The 26,876-nt window shown below is 42.3% G+C and overlaps 1 protein-coding gene across 2 annotated transcripts in view; it reads left to right on the forward strand.

Moving 5' to 3' along the window:
• Positions 1 to 26,876, forward strand: part of DLG2 (discs large MAGUK scaffold protein 2) — a 1,330,756-nt gene that overhangs the window by 1,264,069 nt on the left and 39,811 nt on the right. The window contains exons 18-20 of one of the 2 annotated variants that reach the window (XM_040426390.1): positions 10,307 to 10,483; positions 21,571 to 21,628; positions 24,214 to 24,237. In XM_040426390.1, coding sequence (XP_040282324.1) covers positions 10,307 to 10,483; positions 21,571 to 21,628; positions 24,214 to 24,237 — 259 coding nt within the window. Of the gene's footprint in view, positions 1 to 10,306; positions 10,484 to 21,570; positions 21,647 to 24,213; positions 24,238 to 26,876 lie in introns of both variants that reach the window. The other variant, XM_040426389.1, reaches the window with a different exon arrangement.

Genomic DNA, 26,876 nt, shown 5'->3' on the forward strand with positions numbered 1-26,876 from the left:
ATACACACAGTACATACACACATATATACAGTATATATACACACAGTACATACACACATATATACAGTATATACACACACACAGTACATACACACATATATACAGTATATATACACACAGTACATACACACATTATACAGTATATATACACACAGTACATACACACATATATACAGTATATATACACACAGTACATACACACATATATACAGTATATATACACACAGTACATACACACATATATACAGTATATACACACACACAGTACATACACACATATATACAGTATATATACACACAGTACATACACATATATACAGTATATATACACACAGTACATACACACATATATACAGTATATATACACACAGTACATACACACATATATACAGTATATATACACACACAGTACATACACATATATAGTACAGATACATGTATAGTAAATACACAAATACATATATATACAGTACATACACACATATATACAGTATATATACACACAGTACATACACACATATATACAGTATATATACACACACACAGTACATACACATATATAGTACAGATACATATATAGTAAATACACAAATACATATATATACAGTACATACACACATATATACAGTATATATACACACACAGTACATACACATATATAGTACAGATACATATATAATCATACAGACATATACAGTATTGTGACAGAGAGATATTTTCCTCCCAGCCTGTGCTGCTGAGACTGGTTGACAGTCAGGTGAGGTCAAGCACTGGACCGGATCTCACGGGACGGTCCGGGCTTTGCGGGCTCACAACTCTCATTAAAAGCAGCTAGAGCGTGGGGAGGGCGGCTGTGCTTGTGCTTGGATGCCTGTTTGAGACCTTTCTGGGAGGACAGGTCGACGATGTTCAGGACTTGAACCCTTTGATCAGATCTGTGGCAAGGTGTGAACACACACCAGGACTTGATCTCTGTACGCGGTACTCGCAGCACGGTCTGGACTGAACACCAGGACTTGATCTCTGTACGCGGTACTCGCAGCATGGTGTGAACTGAACACCAGGACTTAAAACCAAGGTGAAGTTGTTTTCTGTTCTGTGAAACCTGACGAGTGTGAATAAACACTAAAGTCTGGTAAAGAACTGTACTGCGTCCGCTTACCCTGCCTACCAGGGCGAATCCCCCCAGTAACTACACACACATATCGTACAGATACATATATAGTAAGTACATGAATACATATATGAGGCGACAAACATGTGCAGTACATATATAGTACAGAAACATATATAGTAAATAAGAAAATACATAGATAATCATACATATGCAGAATAAACACTACAACATATAATCTTACAAACATAGGACATATACAAATGCAGACATATACAGTAGATAAACTTATGTACCCATGAATACATGTTTAATACATACATATATTTGCTTACAGGACACAGTCCATTCACCTGCATGCATATACACTACATCATCATATACACAACCATATACATGCAGTTGGAGGCACATATATTGCGTTACTACCTGACTGCATGTACAGTATGAACAGGGCTGCACTATGTGGTAGTATTATATTATTGTACAGTATGAACAGGGCTGCGCTATGTGGTAGTATTATATTATTGTAAAGTATGAACAGGGCTGCGCTATGTGGCAGTATTATATTATTGTACAGTATGAACAGGGCTGCACTATGTGGTAGTATTATATTATTGTACAGTATGAACAGGGCTGCACTATGTGGTAGTATTATATTATTGTACAGTATGAACAGGGCTGCGCTATGTGGTAGTATTATATTATTGTACAGTATGAACAGGGCTGCACTATGTGGTAGTATTATATTATTGTACAGTATGAACAGGGCTGCGCTATGTGGTAGTATTATATTATTGTACAGTATGAACAGGGCTGCGCTATGTGGTAGTATTATATTATTGTACAGTATGAACAGGGCTGCACTATGTGGTAGTATTATATTATTGTACAGTATGAGCAGGGCTGCACTATGTGGTAGTATTATATTATTGTACAGTATGAACAGGGCTGCACTATGTGGTAGTATTATATTATTGTACACTATGAACAGGGCTGCGCTATGTGGTAGTATTATATTATTGTACAGTATGAACAGGGCTGCGCTATGTGGTAGTATTATATTATTGTACAGTATGAACAGGGCTGCGCTATGTGGTAGTATTATATTATTGTACAGTATGAACAGGGCTGCACTATGTGGTAGTATTATATTATTGTACAGTATGAGCAGGGCTGCACTATGTGGTAGTATTATATTATTGTACAGTATGAACAGGGCTGCACTATGTGGTAGTATTATATTATTGTACACTATGAACAGGGCTGCGCTATGTGGTAGTATTATATTATTGTACAGTATGAACAGGGCTGCGCTATGTGGTAGTATTATATTATTGTACAGTATGAACAGGGCTGCGCTATGTGGTAGTATTATATTATTGTACAGTATGAACAGGGCTGCGCTATGTGGTAGTATTATATTATTGTACAGTATGAACAGGGCTGCACTATGTGGTAGTATTATATTATTGTACAGTATGAACAGGGCTGCACTATGTGGTAGTATTATATTATTGTACAGTATGAACAGGGCGGCGCTATGTGGTAGTATTATATTATTGTACAGTATGAACAGGGCTGCGCTATGTGGTAGTATTATATTATTGTACAGTATGAACAGGGCTGCGCTATGTGGTAGTATTATATTATTGTACAGTATGAACAGGGCTGCGCTATGTGGTAGTATTATATTATTTTACAGTATGAACAGGGCTGCGCTATGTGGTAGTATTATATTATTGTACAGTATGAACAGGGCTGCGCTATGTGGTAGTATTATATTATTGTGCAGTATGAACAGGGCTGCGCTATGTGGTAGTATTATATTATTGTACAGTAGGAACAGGGCTGCGCTATGTGGTAGTATTATATTATTGTACAGTATGAACAGGGCTGCGCTATGTGGTAGTATTATATTATTTTACAGTATAAACAGGGCTGCGCTATGTGGTAGTATTATATTATTGTACAGTATGAACAGGGCTGCGCTATGTGGTAGTATTATATTATTGTAAAGTATGAACAGGGCTGCGCTATGTGGTAGTATTATATTATTGTACAGTATGAACAGGGCTGCGCTATGTGGTAGTATTATATTATTGTACAGTATGAACAGGGCTGCGCTATGTGGTAGTATTATATTATTGTGCAGTATGAACAGGGCTGCGCTATGTGGTAGTATTATATTATTGTACAGTATGAACAGGGCTGCGCTATGTGGTAGTATTATATTATTGTACAGTATGAACAGGGCTGCGCTATGTGGTAGTATTATATTATTGTACAGTAGGAACAGGGCTGCGCTATGTGGTAGTATTATATTATTGTACAGTATAAACAGGGCTGCGCTATGTGGTAGTATTATATTATTGTACAGTATGAACAGGGCTGCGCTATGTGGTAGTATTATATTATTGTGCAGTATGAACAGGGCTGCGCTATGTGGTAGTATTATATTATTGTACAGTATGAACAGGGCTGCGCTATGTGGTAGTATTATATTATTGTACAGTATGAACAGGGCTGCGCTATGTGGTAGTATTATATTATTGTACAGTATGAACAGGGCTGCGCTATGTGGTAGTATTATATTATTGTACAGTATGAACAGGGCTGCACTATGTGGTAGTATTATATTATTGTACAGTAGGAACAGGGCTGCGCTATGTGGTAGTATTATATTATTGTACAGTATGAACAGGGCTGCGCTATGTGGTAGTATTATATTATTTTACAGTATGAACAGGGCTGCGCTATGTGGTAGTATTATATTATTGTACAGTATGAACAGGGCTGCGCTATGTGGTAGTATTATATTATTGTACAGTATGAACAGGGCTGCGCTATGTGGTAGTATTATATTATTTTACAGTATGAACAGGGCTGCGCTATGTGGTAGTATTATATTATTGTACAGTATGAACAGGGCTGCGCTATGTGGTAGTATTATATTATTGTACAGTAGGAACAGGGCTGCGCTATGTGGTAGTATTATATTATTGTACAGTATGAACAGGGCTGCGCTATGTGGTAGTATTATATTATTTTACAGTATGAACAGGGCTGCGCTATGTGGTAGTATTATATTATTGTACAGTATGAACAGGGCTGCGCTATGTGGTAGTATTATATTATTGTACAGTATGAACAGGGCTGCGCTATGTGGTAGTATTATATTATTGTGCAGTATGAACAGGGCTGCGCTATGTGGTAGTATTATATTATTGTACAGTATGAACAGGGCTGCGCTATGTGGTAGTATTATATTATTGTACAGTATGAACAGGGCTGCACTATGTGGTAGTATTATATTATTGTACAGTATGAACAGGGCTGCGCTATGTGGTAGTATTATATTATTGTGCAGTATGAACAGGGCTGCGCTATGTGGTAGTATTATATTATTGTACAGTATGAACAGGGCTGCGCTATGTGGTAGTATTATATTATTGTACAGTATGAACAGGGCTGCACTATGTGGTAGTATTATATTATTGTACAGTATGAACAGGGCTGCGCTATGTGGTAGTATTATATTATTGTGCAGTATGAACAGGGCTGCGCTATGTGGTAGTATTATATTATTGTACAGTATGAACAGGGCTGCGCTATGTGGCAGTATTATATTATTGTACAGTATGAACAGGGCTGCGCTATGTGGTAGTATTATATTATTGTACAGTATGAACAGGGCTGCGCTATGTGGTAGTATTATATTATTGTACAGTATGAACAGGGCTGCGCTATGTGGTAGTATTATATTATTGTACAGTATTATTTTTCACTACAGGGGAAAAGCTTTCTATTTGTGTTATTTCTACCTTTTGAGATGATCTTTTTTTTCCCGGGGCCCCTTTTTCTATAGACGTGGCCCCTGTTTACAGGATGCTGAGATATTGTGGCCTCTCCTCCTGTATAAATCTTCGAAGCGTTTGCCTCAAAGTTATGTCCCAGATTTTATTATTAACAGGAGAAAAAAACGCGTGCTCGGCCATAGTTACTTAGCGAGCATCAAACATCAATCTTTTCATGGTATTTGACCATTCGCTGTATTCCCAGGACAATGAAATGGCGCTCTGTGTATTACCCTCCACCCCCCCCCCCCCCCGCTCTATACTCCATTAATCATGATGGCGGAGAGGGGGGTGAACCCTTAAGAACAAGCGAGTAAACGGGGAATGGTGCACTAGCCGATCCTGTGATGGGACAAGAAACCTTTTTGTTCATTTTATAATTTTTTTTGTTTACAAGATGGAGAAGGTTTAACCCCTTCAAGGGGACGTCCATGATTCGGATATACCCAGCCAGCGGAGGTAGCAGTTTACATTAAAATCTGCAGTTGTGCCTGCTCCTTCTACCTCTCTGGTGATTTCAATGGGTGAGGGTCCCAAAGGTGGGATGAACAACCACTAGGCATTGCAATATTGTGGTATGATATTGCGGTAGATAATGCCATAAATGCATAAGCAACTTAGGGGCTTGCTGATGATTGATTTATTAGAGCTCCCCCTAGTGGTGACTACAAGTGGACAGTATGTTATCACGTAACTCTATGGATGTGTGAAGCTATAAAACATAAAGGGCATGTCCATGATTGGTGTATGGTCACATGACCACAATGCCCAAGCTTGGTGAACCCAGTAGATTCCTGCATAATACCGCCAATTCAGGATCCTCTCACTGCTGGAAGCAGAGATCAGATCGTCCTGTCTGCAGGATCCATGGGGGGTCTTAGTGGTGGTCTTAGTCTGGCATTTCCCCTTTAATTCTAATCTCAGACATTTATAGCATTTCTACAGGATATGCCATAAATGTCTGATAAATGCACCTCTGGGACCCACACCTATGTCAAGAATACGAGGTCCCCCAACCCCTGTCCTGCCTGATTTGGTGGCTTTCAGAATGTAGAGGAGGCTGCGCATGCGTCTCTTGCTCTCATAGGTGACAACCTTCGATAGTCAGTATTTCAGCATTTTTCTACTGCTCTGCTTATGTAAGTGTCAGTCTTAACTGTAGCTCTGGTATTATATTCATAAACCGAGCTCAAGTTAGAAATATAAACTGAAATATGATTGTCATACATCAGTATTGCTGGATGTGTGGCTATGATGCGTAGGTCCAGAAAAACTAAATCTTAAAGGGACATTTTCCTTAAAATCCGAAAATCCCCCAAAAAATGTAAATCCTTGAGATGTCACATCCGTCACATATTTTAATTTTTTTTTAATTCTATCCAGTCATTTTATTAGTTTTTTTCTCCTTGAAGGTTTGTTGACAGCTAATATGGCCTCCTAAAGAAATTCTCACCCAACCCAATGCAGAGGTTCCTTTATTACTCCTCCTGGAAATGTAGTTTGTTTCATCTGGCTGTGTTGCTACATGCTCTGACACTGTCCGATCAGCGCTGACAATATCGGACCATTAGTGGAACATTAACACCCAGTCGTCAGTTTACTGATACATTTCTAAGAGGAATAATATAGGCTCCAGCAGTGTTATTGCATGTGCTCCTGCTGGATTTCACCCACAGTGGATACAATAGTGTGAAACCCTCGGCCGCAGGAAATATTAGATTGGGAGGTAAACGAGAATGATCCTATTCACTGACAGTAAGCAGAGGTCTTGAAATGTTGAGGAATTGGCACTCAATGTATGTTATTAAGCTGCCGAACTTTTCATTACACAAGAAACTCACTATAAATGCAGTTAATGTGGGGAGCAGCTGAGTAACGCTTGTCTAGATGCTGTAACCCACCATGATCAGCGGAGATCACCAGAGGACGCTGCCGGTAACCACATGTTTTCCCTGCAGCACCCTCTAGAGGAGACATGTGGTATTACACCACACTCATTCAAATAAATCTGTCACATAAATCTACAATACATGATCTTGCCAAGTCCCCCAGAGTCGGAGCTTCTCTTTGAACTTGCTGTGCGGGCTAGCTTATACTGTTAAATATGGCCAACCATGCTGCCTCCAAAACAAAGAAGCAGGAGGGAGCTGACGGGAGACACGGTGGAGTACCCCCTAACCTTCTCACTGTCCATAAGCAAAAAGTGGGGACAGATGTGACTGCAGGATCAGACTACTCAGACAAGGTTTGTAGTCTGTAACCATGGAGACCCATAGTTCTGCCTAGGAGCTGTATGCACAAGAGGGTAGGAGATTTTTAATCGCAATTATTTGAAAAGTTGCTTTATATTTCATTTTAGATGCACTGGAGCAATAAAAATGGACTATAAAGGAGGTCATATGATGCCTTATAACATCACAGGTTATAAGGTTGTCCCACGAAAAATATTCTACAGTTTTGAAACAAGCCCCTGGATCTGAATTATTTTGTACTTGCATGTAATAAAAAATTTTGCATAGCCACTGAGTTATTCAATAAAATCTATCTGTACAGCGCCACCTGCTGTTTGTTTTTTTCCTATTTCTTTGTCCTACTCACTGAGATGGCCGCACATGCTCAGTTTCATCCTTCAGCTGCCTCCTGAGCTGTGATAGGGAGAGCTGAGACACGCCTCCGGAGCTGTGATAGGGAGAGCTGAGACACGCCCCCTGAGCTGTGATAGGGAGAGCATGGACACACCCCCTTAGCTGCAGCAGAAAAGACACGCCCCTTGAGCTGCCAGCCTGATATAAATCTAGAAGAGCAATGAATGTGGAGATCTCTGGATCCATGTGAGGTACAGGGCTGGTTCCAGCTTTGTTAGAAGGAGATTGCCCTGTACTGTATGATGTCTGATTTTCATTGTTTACATTAGTCATGGGATAACCCCTTTAAGGAAAGGAACGCTTTTCAGATTTTGGATGTGCATGGTTAGCGGGGATGCTACCCCCTACATGAGAAACATATTGTAAATCGTTAAGCCCGGTGTCGTTACTGGATCTCACGGCTGCTCGGCAGTATGTAACTGGAAGTGTCTCCTGCGGGAGTCTTTAATGTTCTGTTTGTCGTCTCCTCCATGCAGCGGAAGGAGAATCACATTTACTTTATGACCCTCGCCAGTCCATTAATTGCTATGGGTGTTGGAGGCGGTAAGCTGCTTCATCCCCGGGGTCTCCTTTGGGTGCAGTGACTGTGATGTGAGGGCCACGTGCGTTACCCACAACGCGTTTTATAGATACATCTGTTATCAGCACAATCTGTTACCGCTGAAGGAAGAGTGTCTCACACCGCCGGGGATGTTCATACACTTCACGCTCAGAAGCTGAATTTCAAACAAAATATTTCAGAGCCCTGCTCTTCTTTCCCATATTGAAGGGTATGAATACTTTGTGCATTCATTTTTTTTTTATTTACTCCAGCGCATCTGAAATAAAAAATATGTATAATCCTGATGTAAAAGCTTATTTTGCGTATACAGCTTCTATGCAGACCTATACGTCAATGCTTACAGACTACCCGATCCTGCAGTCATGTGTTACCCGCTTCCATCTGTCCCGCCTCTGCTGTCTGTAGGTTAGTAAAATAATGGGCAGAAGAAAAGTAACAAATGACTTGCAGGACCCGACTACGCCGGGTCTGTTTGTGGTCTGTCACCACGGAGACGCAGAGATATGCATACGAGCTATGGACACAAAACGGTGGGAGACATTCTATTTAATTTCAGATGCTTTAAAAAAAATTGCAAAAGTATATATACCCATAGGGGCATAACTAGAAAAGGCTTGTTCCAAATTAAAGCAGATATTTTTTTAACAAGACTCGGATCTCCCCCCTCCCCAGCCAGTTCAAGACTGCCCACACTCACAATACAACCCTCTCACCCACTCGGTTATGTAAAAAAAATTATGAAACTAAAATTCTTACTAGCAGGGGGGGGGGGAGGGGGAGTCGAGTTTATTTCCAAAATGCCACCCGGGTCCTATATGTCCCCTTAGTGCGCCATGCAGTAGTTATTCCATCTTAGTGCCCCCTTATGGCCCCACACAGTAGTTATGTCCCCATAGTGCCCTCATACAGTAGTTATGCTCCCTTTGTGCCCCCACACAGTAATTATGCCCCCATAGTGCCTTCACACATTAGTTATGCTCCCTTTGTGCCCCCACACATTAGGTATGCCCCCATAGTGCCCTCATACAGTAGTTATGCCCCCTTTGTGCCCCACACAGTAGTTATGCCCCCATAGTGCCCCCACACAGTAGTTATGCCCCCTTTGTGCCCCCACACAGTAGTTCTTCCCACATAGTGCCCTCACACAGTAGTTATGCCCCTTTACTACCAACACACAGTAGAATGGCCCCTTTGTGCCCCCACACAGTACTTATGCCCCCTTAGTGCCCCCACACAGTAGAATGCTCCCTTACTGCCCCCACACAGTAGTTATTCCCCTTTGCTGTGAACACACAATAGGATGCCCCCTTAGTGCCCCCACACAGTAGTTATGTCCCTTTACTGCTCCACACAGTAGAATGCCCCTTAGTGTCCCCACACAGTATAATGCCCCCTTACTGCCCTCACACAGTAGTTATGCCCCTTTGCTGCCAACACAAAGTAGAATGCCCCCTTATTGTCCCCACTCAGTAGTTATGCCTCTTTACTGCCCCCACACAGTAGAGTGCCCCCTTACAATAGTGAAGCATCTGTAATGTTAATAAAATAAAAATTACTCCCCTAGCCCCATTCCCCAATGAATGTCACACATCATGCTCTCCCCAGCAGCGGACGCTATGCAGTGACATCATCATGTTTGCAAATGGGCAGAGCACAGGCCAGGGAATGAGGCCTAGGTCATAATGGATGACAGACACAGAAGCCGTACCTGGGCACGAAAATGGGAGGAATATAACGTGCGCGCACCCAACCGCATATTGGAAAGTCCGTTAGCGAGTAAATGACGATGCCCAGAAAGGGCCTGGCATATATTTTTAGTTTTTTTGGGATAATTGTTGTTTTGGGATGCATACATTTCGCCTCCTTTTTTTGAAAAGTGTCAGACCTGGTGTAATACGGTGATAAGTTGCAAATTTTTGCTCAAAACTTAACAAAAGTGCCAACTTTTCTATGCCAATTCGTACGTATAAGCTTTCATAGATGGAGCACTACATCACAAGTCATATATCCAAACACTGATGGAAAAGACCTCGCTGACTGGCTGGACCCCATGTTCTGTGATTTATTTTTTTCTAAAACATCAATGACAGTTTGTGATGATGAGACTTTTCTCCGTCTTCTCTTGCAGAGCCATGTTTGACTACGATAAAAGCAAGGACAGTGGTCTCCCGAGCCAAGGCCTCAGCTTTAAATATGGAGACATCCTACACGTAATCAATGCGTCCGATGATGAATGGTGGCAAGCCAGAAGAGTCACACAGGATGGAGACAGCGAAGAGATGGGCGTTATACCCAGCAAGCGGAGGTATTAATTTCAGACTGTTATTTACTAAAGCATTTTACATTAAAATCTGCAGTGTACCTGCTCCTTCTACTTCTCAGATGAGTTTAATGGTTGAGGGTCCCAAAGGTGGGACGAACAACTAGTAGGCATTTATGAAATTGCGACAGAATATGCCATAAATGCCTAAACTGGTAATAAGAGCTCCCCCTAGTGGTGACTGCAGGCAGACAGCATTTTATCATGTAACTCTATGGCTTTGTGAAGCGATGCTGGGGATTCGAAGCTATAATCATATAAATTGCGCTCTGATCTAATGATAGGATCTTGTACGTACAGAGAATCCTGTATAAACATTACATCGCTTTTCCTCTGGGTATTTTTTACGACCCTCCAAGCATTAGTGTCAAATTTATTGCCTCTGATTTTTAATTCCCAAACATAATTTGCAAAAAACATAGCGCTTGAGGGTTTATTTAAATGTGCTAAAGCCGCAGTGGAGGAATGGAGCAGTCAGCTGCTTGTACTGTAAGATTAGTCTAGTTAGTAGACGGGATAGAGCTCATACTATAGCGGCAGCGGCCGGGGCAATAAATGAGCAGGAATGTTGTATTTGTATGGTTACATCGGATTAGCTGCCAGATAACAATGTGTTAAAGGTGTTTCCTACTATAACCATTTATCACAAATCAACTAAATCACTAGGGGGCCAGACCACCGGTACATGAGAGCAGAGGCCCCCCACTTCTTCTCCAAAGAATTGGGATTATGACTGTCTCACTGGTTTAACTGCGACTACTCATTGCATCCGTGGCTGTTTTATTAGCTTACTGTATGCTCACCAATGATGTAATACTGGGAGTTATATCTTGCTTAGTACTCCAGAGCTGCACTCACTATTCTGCTGGTGGAGTCACTGTGTACATACATTACATTACTTATTCTGTACTGATCCTGAGTTACATCCTGTATTATACTCCAGAGCTGCACTCACTATTCTGCTGGTGCAGTCACTGTGTACATACATTACTTATCCTGTACTGATCCTGAGTTACAGCCTGTATTATACTCCAGAGCTACACTCACTATTCTGCTGGTGGAGTCACTGTGTACATACATTACATTACTTATCCTGTACTGATCCTGAGTTACATCCTGTATTATACTCCAGAGCTGCACTCACTATTCTGCTGGTGCAGTCACTGTGTACATACATTACTTATCCTGTACTGATCCTGAGTTACATCCTGTATCATACTCCAGAGCTGCACTCACTATTCTGCTGGTGGAGTCACTGTGTACATACATTACATTACTTATCCTGTACTGATCCGGAGTTACATCCTGTATTATACTCCAGAGCTGCACTCACTATTCTGCTGGTGGAGTCACTGTGTACATAGATTACATTACTTATTCTGTATTGATCCTGAGTTACATCCTGTATTATACTCCAGAGCTGCACTCACTATTCTGCTGGTGGAGTCACTGTGTACATACATTACATTACTTATCCTGTACTGATCCGGAGTTACATCCTGTATTATACTCCAGAGCTGCACTCACTATTCTGCTGGTGCAGTCACTGTGTACACACATTACATTACTTATTCTGTACTGATCCTGAGTTACATCCTGTATTATACTCCAGAGCTGCGCTCACTGTTCTGTTGGTGGAGTCACTATGTACATACATTACATTACTTATCCTGTACTGATCCGGAGTTACATCCTGTATTATACTCCAGAGCTGCACTCCCTATTCTGCTGGTGCAGTCAGTGTACACACATTACATTACTTATTCTGTACTGATCCTGAGTTACATCCTGTATTATACTCTAGAGCTGCACTCACTGTTCTGTTGGTGGAGTCACTGTGTACATACATTACATGACTTATCCTGTACTGATCCTGAGTTACATCCTGTATTATACCCCAGAGCTGCACTCACTATTCTGCTGGTGCAGTCACTGTGTACATACATTACATTACTTATCCTGTACTGATCCTGAGTTACATCCTGTATTATACCCCAGAGCTGCACTCACTATTCTGCTGGTGCAGTCACTGTGTACATACATTACATTACTTATCCTGTGCTGATCCTGAGTTACATCCATTATTATACTCCAGAGCTGCACTCACTATTCTGCTGGTGCAGTCACTGTGTACATACATTACTTATCCTGTACTGATCCTTAGTTACATCCTGTATTATACTCCAGAGCTGTACTCACTATTCTGCTGGTGCAGTCACTGTGTACATACATTACTTATCCTGTACTGATCCTGAGTTACAGCCTGTATTATACTCCAGAGCTACACTCACTATTCTGCTGGTGGAGTCACTGTGTACATACATTACATTACTTATCCTGTACTGATCCTGAGTTACATCCTGTATTATACTCCAGAGCTGCACTCACTATTCTGCTGGTGCAGTCACTGTGTACATACATTACTTATCCTGTACTGATCCTGAGTTACATCCTGTATTATACTCCAGAGCTTCACTCACTATTCTGCTGGTGGAGTCACTGTGTACATACATTACATTACTTATCCTGTACTGATCCGGAGTTACATCCTGTATTATACTCCAGAGCTGCGCTCACTATTCTGCTGGTGCAGTCACTGTGTACATACATTACTTATCCTGTACTGATCCTGAGTTACAGCCTGTATTATACTCCAGAGCTACACTCACTATTCTGCTGGTGGAGTCACTGTGTACATACATTACATTACTTATCCTGTACTGATCCTGAGTTACATCCTGTATTATACTCCAGAGCTGCACTCACTATTCTGCTGGTGCAGTCACTGTGTACATACATTACTTATCCTGTACTGATCCTGAGTTACATCCTGTATTATACTCCAGAGCTGCACTCACTATTCTGCTGGTGGATTCACTGTGTGCATACATTACATTACTTATCCTGTACTGATCCGGAGTTACATCCTGTATTATACTCCAGAGCTGCACTCACTATTCTGCTGGTGGAGTCACTGTGTACATAGATTACATTACTTATTCTGTATTGATCCTGAGTTACATCCTGTATTATACTCCAGAGCTGCACTCACTGTTCTGCTGGTGGAGTCACTGTGTACATACATTACATTACTTATCCTGTACTGATCCGGAGTTACATCCTGTATTATACTCCAGAGCTGCACTCACTATTCTGCTGGTGCAGTCACTGTGTACACACATTACATTACTTATTCTGTACTGATCCTGAGTTACATCCTGTAATATACTCCAGAGCTGCGCTCACTGTTCTGTTGGTGGAGTCACTGTGTACATACATTACATTACTTATCCTGTACTGATCCTGAGTTACATCCTGTATTATACTCCAGAGCTGCACTCACTATTCTGCTGGTACAGTCACTGTGTACATACATTACATTACCTATCCTGTACTGATCCTGAGTTACATCCTGTATTATACTCCAGAGCTGCACTCACTATTCTGCTGGTGCAGTCACTGTGTACATACATTACATTACTTATTCTGTACTGATCCTGAGTTACATCCTGTATTATACTCCAGAGCTGCACTCACTATTCTGCTGGTGCAGTCACTGTGTACATACATTACTTATCCTGTACTGATCCTGAGTTACATCCTGTAATATACTCCAGAGCTGCACTCACTATTCTGCTGGTGGAGTCACAAGATTGTTGTCAGACATACCCCCTATAATGCTGGAGCAGATGTGCCTGGTGTAAAGATAACACTTTCTAGAAAGAAAATCACCAGAATAAGTGCTGTGCAGATGCTGAGCCAGGAGGAAATGTGGGTAGATTTCAGCTTTGAAGTTTGAATCCATCAGAATTGCGAATGCAGCTCTGGAGTATGGGAATGCATTGCAACTATACTGATAATAGAAATAGAAATTGAAAAATCCATGTACAGGTGAAGCTCGAAAAATTTGAATATCGTGCAAAGTTCATTTATTTCAGTAATGCAACTTAAAAGGTGAAACTAACATATGAGACTCGTTACAGGCAAAGCGAGAGATTTCAAGCCTTTATTTGGTATAATTTGGATGATTATGGCTTACAGCTGATGAAACCCCAAAGTCACAATTTTGAGGTCCCCTTTGCTCAGGGGGTATGGATTAATTAGCGGACTAGAGGGTGACACTTTCAGCCTAGAATATTGAACCTTTTCACAAAATTTGAATTTTAAGCTGCATTAATGCAATTCCTTTTAATTTGCATTACTGAAATCTGAAATAAATTAAATTTTGCACGATATTCTAATTTTTCAAGTTTCACCTGTATATGCTTAAGAAACAACCCCAATTCAGATGCATGTATTGGACTTTTAAACATTTCTGCAACAAATCTGCTGCATGTGAATATACCCTAATGCTTTATTCACATGTCAGTGTTCAGTCAGTGATTTCCATCAGTGATTATGAGCCAAAACCAGGTGCGGGTCAAAAACACAGAACAGGTGCAGATCTTTCCATTAGGGCTCATTCACACGACCGGTCCGCACATTGCGGATCCGCAAAACACGGGTGGCGACCCTGTGCCTTCCGCAATTTGCGGAACAGAACAGGAGGCCTATTATAGAAATGCCTATTCTTGTCCGCAAAACTGACAGCAAGCAGATATTTTTCATATGCAGTGATTAAGCTTTATTTACATTAAACTGGAAAGCCCCTTTAAGCTGGTCAAAGACAAGAAATTGAAACTAATGAAGCCACATATTGGCAGGCTATAAAATCCAGATTTGTGTTAGGTTACACCCGACTTCAAGCAGTATTCAGGAGAATTAGAACTTTTACTTTGGATGTGACTGGAGAATAAAGGGTCTTTTATATGGGCCATCGATTGAAATGAACCTCTGTGGGGACATTCATTCAGTCAGTCACTAATCAGCTGAGAAACAAGCAAATGCTCGCTGGTCGTCTACACAAGGCCCCATGTAAAGAGGGATTGTGCTGCCAACATAATGTAAAATATATGGGGGAGGAATGATCGTAGGAAAGATCATTCCTTCCCCATTCAGTTTCAATCGGCCTAGTTAAAGGCAGCTTAAACTAGCTAGCACTAATCAACTTGTTTTATAATCAATTGAAGCTCGTTACAGGCTCAAATGAGGTCTTAAAGGATCCTAAGAAGATGCTAATGACGCTTAGTGGTCATCTGAATTTCTTCTCTCCACCACAATGGATTCATATAGACATTTAAAAAAAAGTAAACTCATTAAAAAAAAAATTATATAAGGGTCAGATTAGGTTAAAAAAAAATAATAAAAGAAGCATTTACTCACCCGGCTGGTCTTTCTGGTTCTGGCTCGACCCCCAGGAAATGGCAGACAATCTACAAAGGTGACCCGCATCCTCCAGGGACTGGCTCAGCAGGCATTTTCCGTGTATCCAGCCAGGACTAGGAAACAGGGAACTGGTAAGCATCTGAACAGCAGCGGCGGGGCATCGGTGAGGTGAGTAATGCTTCTTTTATTTTTCTGACCCACTCTGCCACAATTGTATCCTGATGGACAACCCCTATAAAATCTGTGGGATCTTTAGCGTTCACCTCTTATATATCGACACATTCTGGAAAAGAAGCGCCTGCAAAGACATAAAGGAGTAATCTGCTTTGACAGGGAATTACAACGGCAAATTGTGCTGCTATCTGCTCGGCTGCTGTATGGAAGAAATTTGATATCACTAAAATTGCTAGGTCTATGCTGAAAGTAACTATAAATCTTAAGTATCCACCTTGTCATGAAAGCAGATGACCTTTGCTGTAAAATAAGGGGGAAGAATTGGAAGAATGAAGGGAAAAAATATAAAGGGCTTTAAAGAAGGAGGTAGACAGTACTCTGCAGGTAAAGAACTAAAGCGCTAGAGCTAAATGGGTTTTAGAGATAGATAGGCCAACAATATAAGATTGTTTAGGGTCCAAACACACCCGTGCACAGGGCCACTGCCAATCATCAGGAGTACTGCAGTCTCTTCTCTGGTAATCTATACAAGAGTGTCTGTGCCTGTTACTGCAGATAAGCTCTGTATAACAACCATACACTAATAGCACCTCATGATTCTCGAACGTCTATTCTTATGACTTTATTTTGTCACATTCCTCTATTATTCCTACTAGAAGTTATGAATGAATTGCCAGCAGCCTGCAATGAAGGTCCAGCAGTCTGCAATGAAGGTCCAAATGGGTATTACCAGTTCATGATGATGTTTACACTGCTTGGCCCTGCAGCAGTGCAGCGTTTTTTGTCCGGCCGCCTCTTGGCATGTTTGCCAATCTCTGGCCGTTCCCCATTATAGTGGGGAAACGATAGTACAGATCTGGCAGGGGAACAGCCTGGCAAAAAAGCTTAACGTGAGTGTGAAAGTAGCCTAACTCTGATCCATCTGTTTAAGGTGACACAGTCAATAGTGACTGCGGCACCTAAGTGGTTTGACAGAGGAACAGTGCTATTTGTCATGCGTTGGTGGCCCACCGCACATTCACAATTCACCCCTATGTTGCTGTGGCAGCTGGGAAGCTTAACAAAGGCCTTCAGCCCTGCCATGGCTATATGCCTATTAGACCATGCCAAAGGCACAGTTTAATAAATGGCCTGTCAGTATACAACTGACAGGCAATAACTCCTTGATAAAATTAGATATGCCAACACATTATTTCAGCGATCAGAAGATCACATTGTGACGTCCCCCAGTGGGGCTAAATAAATTATTAAATAAATGTTAATACATTTTAATTTAAAAAAAAATTAATATAAAGTGGTTGAAATTTTGCAAAACTGTTAAAACGTAAATCATAATGACCTGAAAAAATAAGGTTCATTCATTTTTTAAAGGGCACAGTGAATAACGTAACAAAAACAGGCAAAAAAAAAACAATAGCAGAGTTCATTTTTTATTTCAACTTCACACCCAAAAAGTTGTGAGTCCTTTGTACCGTAAAATGGACCCGGTGAAGACAAGGCAAGAAGGTGCAATCCACATCAAAATCTGCAAGTAGTTGTCTCAATAGCCTGAGTCTGTTGTGTGTTCCTGAGGGTGGCCATGATGACATCTCCGGATGTCAAAGAAAATGCTGAAATGTAAAATCCCAGCTCATCTTCATAATAAGGTTAAGTGACTATAGAAGCCCCTCCCCATCCATTCCCGATACAAGTCGTATATCACTGCACTGCTTACAAGAGAGTGATGGAAAATAATGTAGTAAACAGAACCAGCAAATGTATGAGCAGGAGGAAAAAAACTGCAAAATTGAGCTATTTAGGCAGGATCGGGTGATTATCATGACTTTAGGCGTGTGCTGCCTCTCCCCCAGATGTTCGAGGAAGGAACAATCAGACATGTTGTATTTCCTTTGTTCCTGTATAGATAAGCATCTGCCAGTTGGGGTGTGAAACAGACATGCACACTTGGACGCATGACTCATTCGCCCACAACTATCTCATGAGTATGGCTGGCTCTAGATCCAGAAGAAGACAATTAACCAGGGCAATTGTGGCCAAATTAGCCTCGCAGTGTGGTGGGGATTTCTTCCCACTCCTTACTTCACTGGTGGTAAGGAAAATTGGTGGTGTTGCCCTCAACAATCAATTTTGCCATGACGTTCTCTTGTGGTAGTGGAATCACGTGGTGATCACGGCACTCTATCTAAAACTGACGGGTTCTGGGTGCACGTCTTGGTGCGTTCCTTGCTCCACCTCTTGGAACAGGTAAGTGTTTAACAATTTAGACAGCACTCCAATATTTGATTAAATGCTTTTTATTAGCCGGACATAGTGGTCCTTTTTAGAACTGAGGCAACGTTTCGGGCAAAAGGCATGCCCTTCATCAGGCTAGTTGCGTATTCGGGTAGGTCTGTGGCCGGTGTGTGGTAGGATCTCCCAAGGTTTTGACTACTTTTACTGTAAAGAACCCTTCCCATATTAATAGAAGATATGAAAAAAGTAATTGTGTAGTGCACCAGAGAAACGATCCACCTTATGTAATAAAATATAAATCATAAAAAAGGATTAAAATGGTTGTTCAGACATAATATAAAATAATAAACCTTACCAGTCATCCACCTCTCCAGTTCTGTTGCTCCATTCTTAATGTTCCCTGGTCTCCAGCCGGTCTCCACTTCCGTGTCCCTCTCAATGCAAGGAAGTGATTGCTTAGCCAATCACAAGCTGCAGTGGTGATCCTCCACGGCCAGCGATTGGCTAAAAGGTCATTTGTTGTGTGTTGACAGGGAACAGGAAGTAGAGACTGGCAATTTATTGGGGAAACTATCTCAGAATCACATGTTAAAGTCCCCTAGTGGGACTTAAAAAAGTGATTTTATTTTTTTAAATCACCCCCTTTCCTCATGTTAAAAATAAATAAAAAATAATAAATAAACAAGAGAAGGTTAGATTATATATTTTTTCTCCCTGGCTGTGATGCGGTCTGCTGCGATTGGACACCGCCACAGCCAGGGAGAAGGAGACGCCCACTGAGAAACTCTGGCATCTCCTTCTCCTTGTACTGATGCTATCTATTAGCATACAGGGCGTGAAAACAGAATGTGGGCACAGCGGGGCAGCCGAAGGGTGTTTGAAAAAAAGGAAAGTTATAGCAGCATCAGCAGTGTACCCCGCTTGTAAAGGTACTTAGTATAACAAAAAAAAAGAGTTAAAACCCCTGAAGTGCCCTCAGTAGATTATACACCCATTGTGCCCCCAGTGTATATAATGTACCCCTTTGTGCCCCCAGTATAGATAATGGCCCCATTAGTGCCTCCCAGTTGTTATAATAGACCCCAAGTTGTGCCCCAGTATAGATATTATCCCCCAGTTGTGCCCCCATGTACACTGAGCAAAAATATAAACCCAACACTTTCGGTTTTGCTCCCATTTTGAGCTGAACTCAAAGATCTGAAACATTTTCTACAGACACAAAAGACCCATTACTCTCAAATATTGTTCACAAATCTGTCTAAATCTGTATTAGTGAGCACTTCTCCTTTGCCAAGATAATCCATCCCACCTCACAGGTGTGGCATATCAAGGTGCTGATTAGGGGCACATTTATTAAGACCGGCATTATAGATGCTGGCAGGGTCTTGAAGGTCTAACTAACCGCCCCCCCCCCCCCCCCATCCCTTTTCTTTGGCGTGCATTGGATGTGGATTATTATTGGATTTGATTTACAAACAGACAGACAGTGGTTCTGATACACACATCTATCTATCGGGTAATAGTCCGCGTTTCTGGATGTTCTTACATCTTTCTATTTGTGATCACATTAATGAATTTCCCCGGCGGTGAGAACAGACATTATCAGGCAGCTCTGCCACTGAAGCAAATCTCATTGACCTTTAATTGCTTTACAAGCCTGGAGTATCTCATCTGCACGTCCTGTACATCCCTTTCTTTCCTTTCCCTTTCTTTCTTTCTTGTAAATTCTTCCCTTTCTTTCTTTTTTTCCTTTTCTTTCTTTCTTTTTTTCCTTTTCTTTCCCTTTCTTTCTTTCTTTTTTTCCTTTTCTTTCCCTTTTCTTTCTTTCCCTTTCTTTCTTTCTTTCTTTCTTTCCCTTTCTTTCCCTTTTCTTTCTTTCTATTTTTCTATTTTTCTTTCTTTCTATTTTTCTTTCTTTTCTTTCCTTCTTTCTTTCCTTTCTTTCTTTCTTTTCTTGTCTTTTCTTTCCTTTCTCTTTCTTTCTTTTCTTCCCTTTCTTTCTTTTCTTGTTTTTTCTTTCCTTTCCCTTTCTTTCTTTTCTGTTCTTTTCTTTTTTCTTTCTTTTTCTTTTCTTTTCATTCTTTCTTTTCTCTTTCTTTCTTTCTTTCTTTCTTTCTTTTCTTGTATTTTCTTTCCTTTCCTTTCCCTTTCTCTCTTGCTTTCTTTCTTTTCTGTTCTTTTTTTTCTTTCTTTTTCTTTTCTTTCCCTTACTTTCTTTTTTTCTTTCCTTTCCTTTTCTTTCTTTCTTTCTTTCTTTTCTTTCTTTCCTGTCTTTTCTTTCCTTTCATTTATTTTACAATAGCGTTTTCCTGAAACAGCATCAAACACAGCGGCTGATTTCTGTCCAATATCAGTATATACATGGAGGTGACACGGCAGATGTTGGTGCCTGTAGTGTCCCCTCTGACCTTGCACTGTGGTGGAATGTATAGCATTGTGCGACCAGCGTATGGCTCTCTACCCAAAATGTGCCTCCATGTGGGTGTAAAGTCAGGGGCGTACCTAGAGCATTTGGCACCCGGGGCGAACCCTTTGTTTGGCAACCCCCCCCCCCCCCCTTGCCCCCCAAGAAAGTTAAGAAAACATGCACAAACTTTTTTCAATGTTTTCAATAATATTTATTACAAATTTGTAAGCTCTATATCAACTTAAAATCTGCACCAAAAAGAAAAAAAAATCCAAATCCCCATCAATAAAATGAACAAATCCTGCACCCCCCCTTAATTACACCCTCTCTTCTCCCCTTAATTACACCCCCTCCCTCCCCCCCTTAATTACACCCCCTCCCTTAATAACACCCCCCCTTAATTACACCCCTTCCCTCCCCACCTTAATTACACCCCCCCTTAATTACACCCCCTCTCTTCTCCCCCTTAATTACACCTCCTCCCTTAATTACAATCCCCCTTAATTACGCCCCCCCCCCCCCCCTTGGTACGCCACTTTGTAAAGTATATCATTCTCTGGGCATTGGCTTTATATTGGCACTGTATGGTAGTCTGAGCATTGTATTAAGCAATGTCTGGCACTAACTGGGCACACTATGTGTCATCCATTCACTTCATACAGTAAACAGGTGTTATGTGATGCTATGTGGGCACTCGCTGTCTTTTCTGTTGTTCCCTGTATTTGTATTGAAAAGTGATTCTGAGTGGGAGTGGGCAAGCTTTAAAACAGTATAATATGTTCATGGGCCGTATTTTTTATTGCATTATTACTCCATTGAGGTGAATGGGGGTGAGCTGCAATACCACACACAACCTGGGGAAAGGTGTGGCGCTGTTTTTAGAAGAAAGCAGTCAGGTTTTTGTAGCCTTGTACAATCCCTTTAAGGTACAGATTTATAAAGGTGACAATCATTTTATGTAATATCTTCTAACACATCCTGAATTTTATTGCAGGGTTGAAAGGAAAGAACGGGCAAGATTGAAAACTGTAAAGTTTAACGCAAAGCCCGGAGTGATTGATGCCAAAGGGGTAAGCTGAGTTTCACGACATTAAAATCTGACTTTAGAAGATTAAATCTGCTGATTTTTTATTTATTTTTTAATCAGGAGGAAAAAAAACAATTGCAAAATGAAAGTAATTATATAGGAAAAAATATAAATGATAAAAATATAGAAATAACATTTCTAAATATTAATACTTTTATGCAAAATATTTTTACATGACGTTTATTGTAAAAAATGACTGTATAAAAGATATAAATAGGGTAAAAAAAAAAAAGTATTATATTAATTTGCTGTTCAGGTAATAAACTCTCACTCTTATTGGATGGAAATGTTCAATCATATATTTTTTTATAGATTGCACTATAGCATGTAATAAAATTTCTGACACGGGGGTGACTTTCCTACACTGTCCCATGTAATAGCGAGTGATTTCATTTCCTCCGCATGCGGTATTTCAGCCCAGCGTTAGTAGCTGCTTAGTATCTGCCTGCAGATTTTGCCAGAGCCCTATGTACTGTATTTAAAGCAGCATTAAATGTTTTTATATATATGGCTGCTTTAAAGCTAAAAAGCCAAACAGAGGATCTGGGGGTGCACTGTGTGTAGAGCCTAATGCGGAGCCCGAGGAGGTGCCCCTGTACCATAGTAAAAGTACTGCCTGGATTTCTCCTTTAATTTGCTTAAACCAGAATACAGCTCCAGAGTGCCCCCGTAAGAGTAGGAGTCACACATTGCTGCCCATAAATCCACCGGCTACACGGTGCCCCGTTATGATCCACAATTTTCCCCCACAGTAATACCAGATGCCTCCAGGTACCTGCACCTGTACCACCCACTCAGTGTCCTCATAACAGTCATACATGAGAGAACAAGCGTATTATAGGCAGGACCTTCAAAGAAGGAAGGATATACTGTGATAAGAGCTGCTCAGGGCACAGCCATCTGTCTGTCACACTATGAATCGGGCGCAACTGGCTGCTGCGTGCTATCCTGCCCGATCCTGCGTCAGATCCGAGCATCACCAGGGGGAGAATGTGGAAAGAGGAACCCTGCACTGCTGGAGAACCAGAAGATGCAGAATTAACACTTTATTAGTTGTTTGACTACGAATTTCAAGACCAAACCAGTCCTTTTCTCAGGTCTGTCATGCCCTGATAACAGTGCCAGGCACATCTTGTCTACCTAAGTAGTAGCAGTCACCTAGTGCTCCCCTATAACAGTGCAAGGCACACCTTGGCTACTCTGCTGGTATCGGCCACATAGTGCTCCTCTATAACAGTGCCATCTACTCAGTGCCCCTATGATAATTTCAGGCACACTTTGGCCACTCCTGCAGTGGCAGCCACCTAGTGCTCCTCTATAACAGTGGCAGCCACTCAATGTCTTCATAACAGTGAAAAGCAGTAGAGGCAGCCAGCTGGTGCTCCCCTATAATGCCAGGCAGACCTTGTCCACTCCTGTGGTGTCAGCCACATTGTGTTCCTCCATAACAATGCCATCTACTCAGAGCCCCCATAACAATTCCAGGCACACCTTGTCCACTCCAGTAGAGGCAGTTACCTAGTGCTCCCCTATAACAGTGCCAGGCACTCAGTGCCCTCATAACAGTGCCAGACACTCAGTGCCCTCATAACAGTGCCAGGCACACCTTAGCCACTCCATTAGTGGTAGCTACCTAGTGCTCCTTTATAATAATGACATCTACTGAGTGCCCTCTGCCACAATTAGAGTAAGCAAGAACACCTTGCTTACTCTAATTGTGGCATCCACCTAGTGCTCCCCTGTAGGAGTGCCAACCTTTCAGGGCCCCAAATAGTCCCAACTACACAGTGACCCCCTTAACAGTGCCAACTAATGAATATTTCTGGATCCACATATGACATATAGATAAGCATTAGAGATAAGCAAATTTTTTAAAAATTTGATTCGGTCGGTTCACCGAATTTTCTGAAAAAATTTGGTTTGAGCATTGTGCCTTGCAGTAACACGTATAGGGAGTCTGCTGTGGTAGTGAAATAATACTGTGAGTCCGTATGAAATGTAGATGACAGGCGTCGCTCTTAGAATCACTGCACACTGATTTGGGCAGTCACGGGCCAAAACTGACCAAATAACTCAAGTGTGAACTCAGCCTTACAGGTTGATGTTAGCGCCAAGAAGAAGCGCACTCCTTTTACACCGTCGTCAGCTGATTCCACATAGATGTCTACAGAACCTGTTCTTTTAAACGCTTACACAAGTAGAGCCCCCCGACAGAGTGGAGAGGGTGTCAGTAGTAAGTTAGTGTTGACGTCACAGATTATTTTGCCCTTCCTCTGATCCGTCAGAACAATAACCCCCAAAAAACTGATCCTGTCTGAGCATCCGCCTTCACTTGGTCAGCATTTGCTCAGTAATCCATCAGTATTGCTAGTGCCAAAGAAACAGGAGTGGATCTAAAACAGAGATGAGACGTGAATGGAATATTTGCATGTCTTCTGCTTTTGGCTACCAAATCACAAGCCAATTCTGATGGGACCATAAAGGTCTTACAGCTGCTACACAGACAGGATCCATTGTGCGTCTCATTTTTCCTTCCTTTTGACGGATCAGAAGAAGGGTCAAACAAATGATGATGTCAGCCAAAATCTTGGCAAAGTAATGAAGTGGGGAGGGTGGGAACAGCATGAGAAGTCCACAGAGTGGCCCTATGACATAGTAGTGAGGTGGAAGCAGCATCAGGAGGCCACAGAGTGGCACAATGACAGTGTGGAGGTGGCAGCAGCATCAGGAGACCACAGAGTGGCAAGGTGACATAGTGTGGAGGTGGCAGCAGCATGAGGAGGCCACAGAGTGGTAAGGTGACATAGTGTGGAGGTGGGTGGCAATACCAGTACCAGCTGAAGATGGTGGGTGAAAGAAGGAGCACTTGGCATCAGATATGTGGCATCAGGCGGGTGGCAGCATCAGAATAGTAGCTCAGGCAGGTAGCCAGAAGAAACCGGTCTCTTTTGTCAAAGTGTTGGTGTGGCACCATGGATGGTCTAGTCTGATGCATCAGGCATTGGTGGGTGGAAATCCCGGCTGATCCACGCCTGATTCATCTTGACAAAGGTCAGTCTCTCCACAATTTGGGTGGACAGGCGAGTTCTTCTTGGGGTAACTATGGCCCCCCGCCACACTAAACACCCGCTCTTATGCCACACTACTGGCCGGGCAGGACAGCTTTTCCAGGGCAAACTCTGCCAGTTGCGGCCACAAATCCAGTTTGGCTGCCCAGTAGTCCAGCGGATATTCAATGTGCTGTACAAGTATGCCACCACCTGCTGGTTCAGGTTCTGCTCCAGGTCTAGATGCTGCTGCTGTTGAGTAGTTTCTTCACTAGGCGGGTGAAGAAATCTGCTCATCAGCGACTCTATACTCAGACTGCTGCTGATGGAGCTGGTACTGCTCCTGCCACCCCACCCCTCCCTAGCAGCCATGGCAGTGGAACGTGAGCGCAGAGGGCCCCCCCGGTCAGACCTGCAAGAGGATGGACGATGGCGCAGATAGGTAGCGGCCAACTGAGTACATAGGATGTCGCTATAGTAGTTCAGTTTGTCCTCCCTCTCAGCGAGTGTAAAAAAAGGCCCCTATTTTGGACCGGTTGCGAGGGTCCAACAAGGTGGAGAGCCAGAAGTCATCCCCACTACGCAAGCAAGTGAGCATGCAGCGGGCCATTTGTGCAAGTGACTCGGACGGACTCCCTGCCTCTATCTCCACTGCATACTGCCACGGTGTGTCTGGGTCCTCTGCCTCCTCTTCCTCATAGCCCTGTAGCTCCTCTGGCTGCTCCTGCTCCTCCTCTCCTGTCACCTAAGTAGAAAAAGCACCCATTTCGCTACACATTGCTTGTGCCCCAATGTTGTCGTCCTCCTCCAGTTCAGCCCCCACAGGGCTCATGTGGCCGTGAGATCTAGGCGCCACGTCTCCAGTCCCCTGACCAGCCAGATTTACCAGCATCTGTTGCAGGACATGAAGCAGTGGAATGACATTGTTCATCTCGTAGTCCTGGCGACTGACAAATAACGTGGCCTCCTCAAAGGGCCTGAGCAAATGGCAGGTGTCACGCATGAGCTGCCACTAGCTGACATCAAAGTTACACAGAGGAGTACTCCTGTCCACTTGGATCATTAAAAAATCTTTATGGCCTTTCTCTGTTCGTATTGTCGGTCCAACATATGGAGGGTGGAATTCCAACGGGTGGAAACGTCGCATATCAGCCTATGTTGGGGGATGCCGTTCTGCTGCTGCAGCTCAAGAAGGGTGTGCTTTGCAGTGTAGGAGTGTATGAAGTGCATGAAAAGTTTCCTGGCCATTTTTAGGATGTCTTGCAGATGGGTGGAAGACTTCAGGAACCGCTTGACAACCAGATTGAACACGTGTGCCATGCAGGGCGCATGGCTCAGCCCTCCTTGACGCAGCATAGATACCATGTTCTTCCTGTTGTCGATTACTTTTTCACTAATACACGACATATAGGGCTGTAATTTTCGCTCTTCACCACACAACGGCTAATAAGCCCTTTTTTCCCACTAATACAAGCCAAAAAAGGCTTTAGAACATATAACTGCACCACACAAGGGCAAATAAGACATATAAATATTTCCTTGTAATAAACCCTGTTAATGCCTGTACCAATCAGAACTTACACCTTAATAAGAACGGTTTGCTGGAATTACAGAGCTGTATAATGGCAATGTGGATCCCCAGTCAGTGCAGCAAGGTGTAATAGGATTGTTCCTATTACCCAGGCTGTAACCTCCCCTACTGAACCCTGTTCTACATAAAGCTGTGGAATGATTCCTCCCTATCACCTTGAATAATCTTTCCCTAAACTTGTAAATTATTTTTCTTTTGGCACAATGAGAAGTCTTTCCTAGCACTGTCCCTAGCGCCTGCTGACGTCTCTCCCTGCACTAAGTACACTGGAAAATGGCAGAATCCAAGATGGCTGAGGCTATTTATAGGGCTGTGACATCACAGGGCTGGCTGGATGCTGATTGGCTGCATGCATGGCATTATGGGTGATCTCGCTTTCCCAGAGTTCCTTGCTCCATGTCCTCACACGTGCAGCAGCCATGTTAGGGAAAAATTTCCTTCGTTTCCATGAATCGCAAGGAAATTCGGCTTTGGTGCGAATCGAATTTTTCCTGAAATTCGTAACAAATTCCACTTCGTCAGCTTCAATTCGCTCATCTCTAGTGAGCATATCTGAGCTTTTTGACCACAATCGG

This window comes from Bufo bufo, chromosome 3 (genome assembly GCF_905171765.1).
Source record: "Bufo bufo chromosome 3, aBufBuf1.1, whole genome shotgun sequence".
NCBI classification, from domain to species: Eukaryota; Metazoa; Chordata; class Amphibia; order Anura; family Bufonidae; genus Bufo; species Bufo bufo.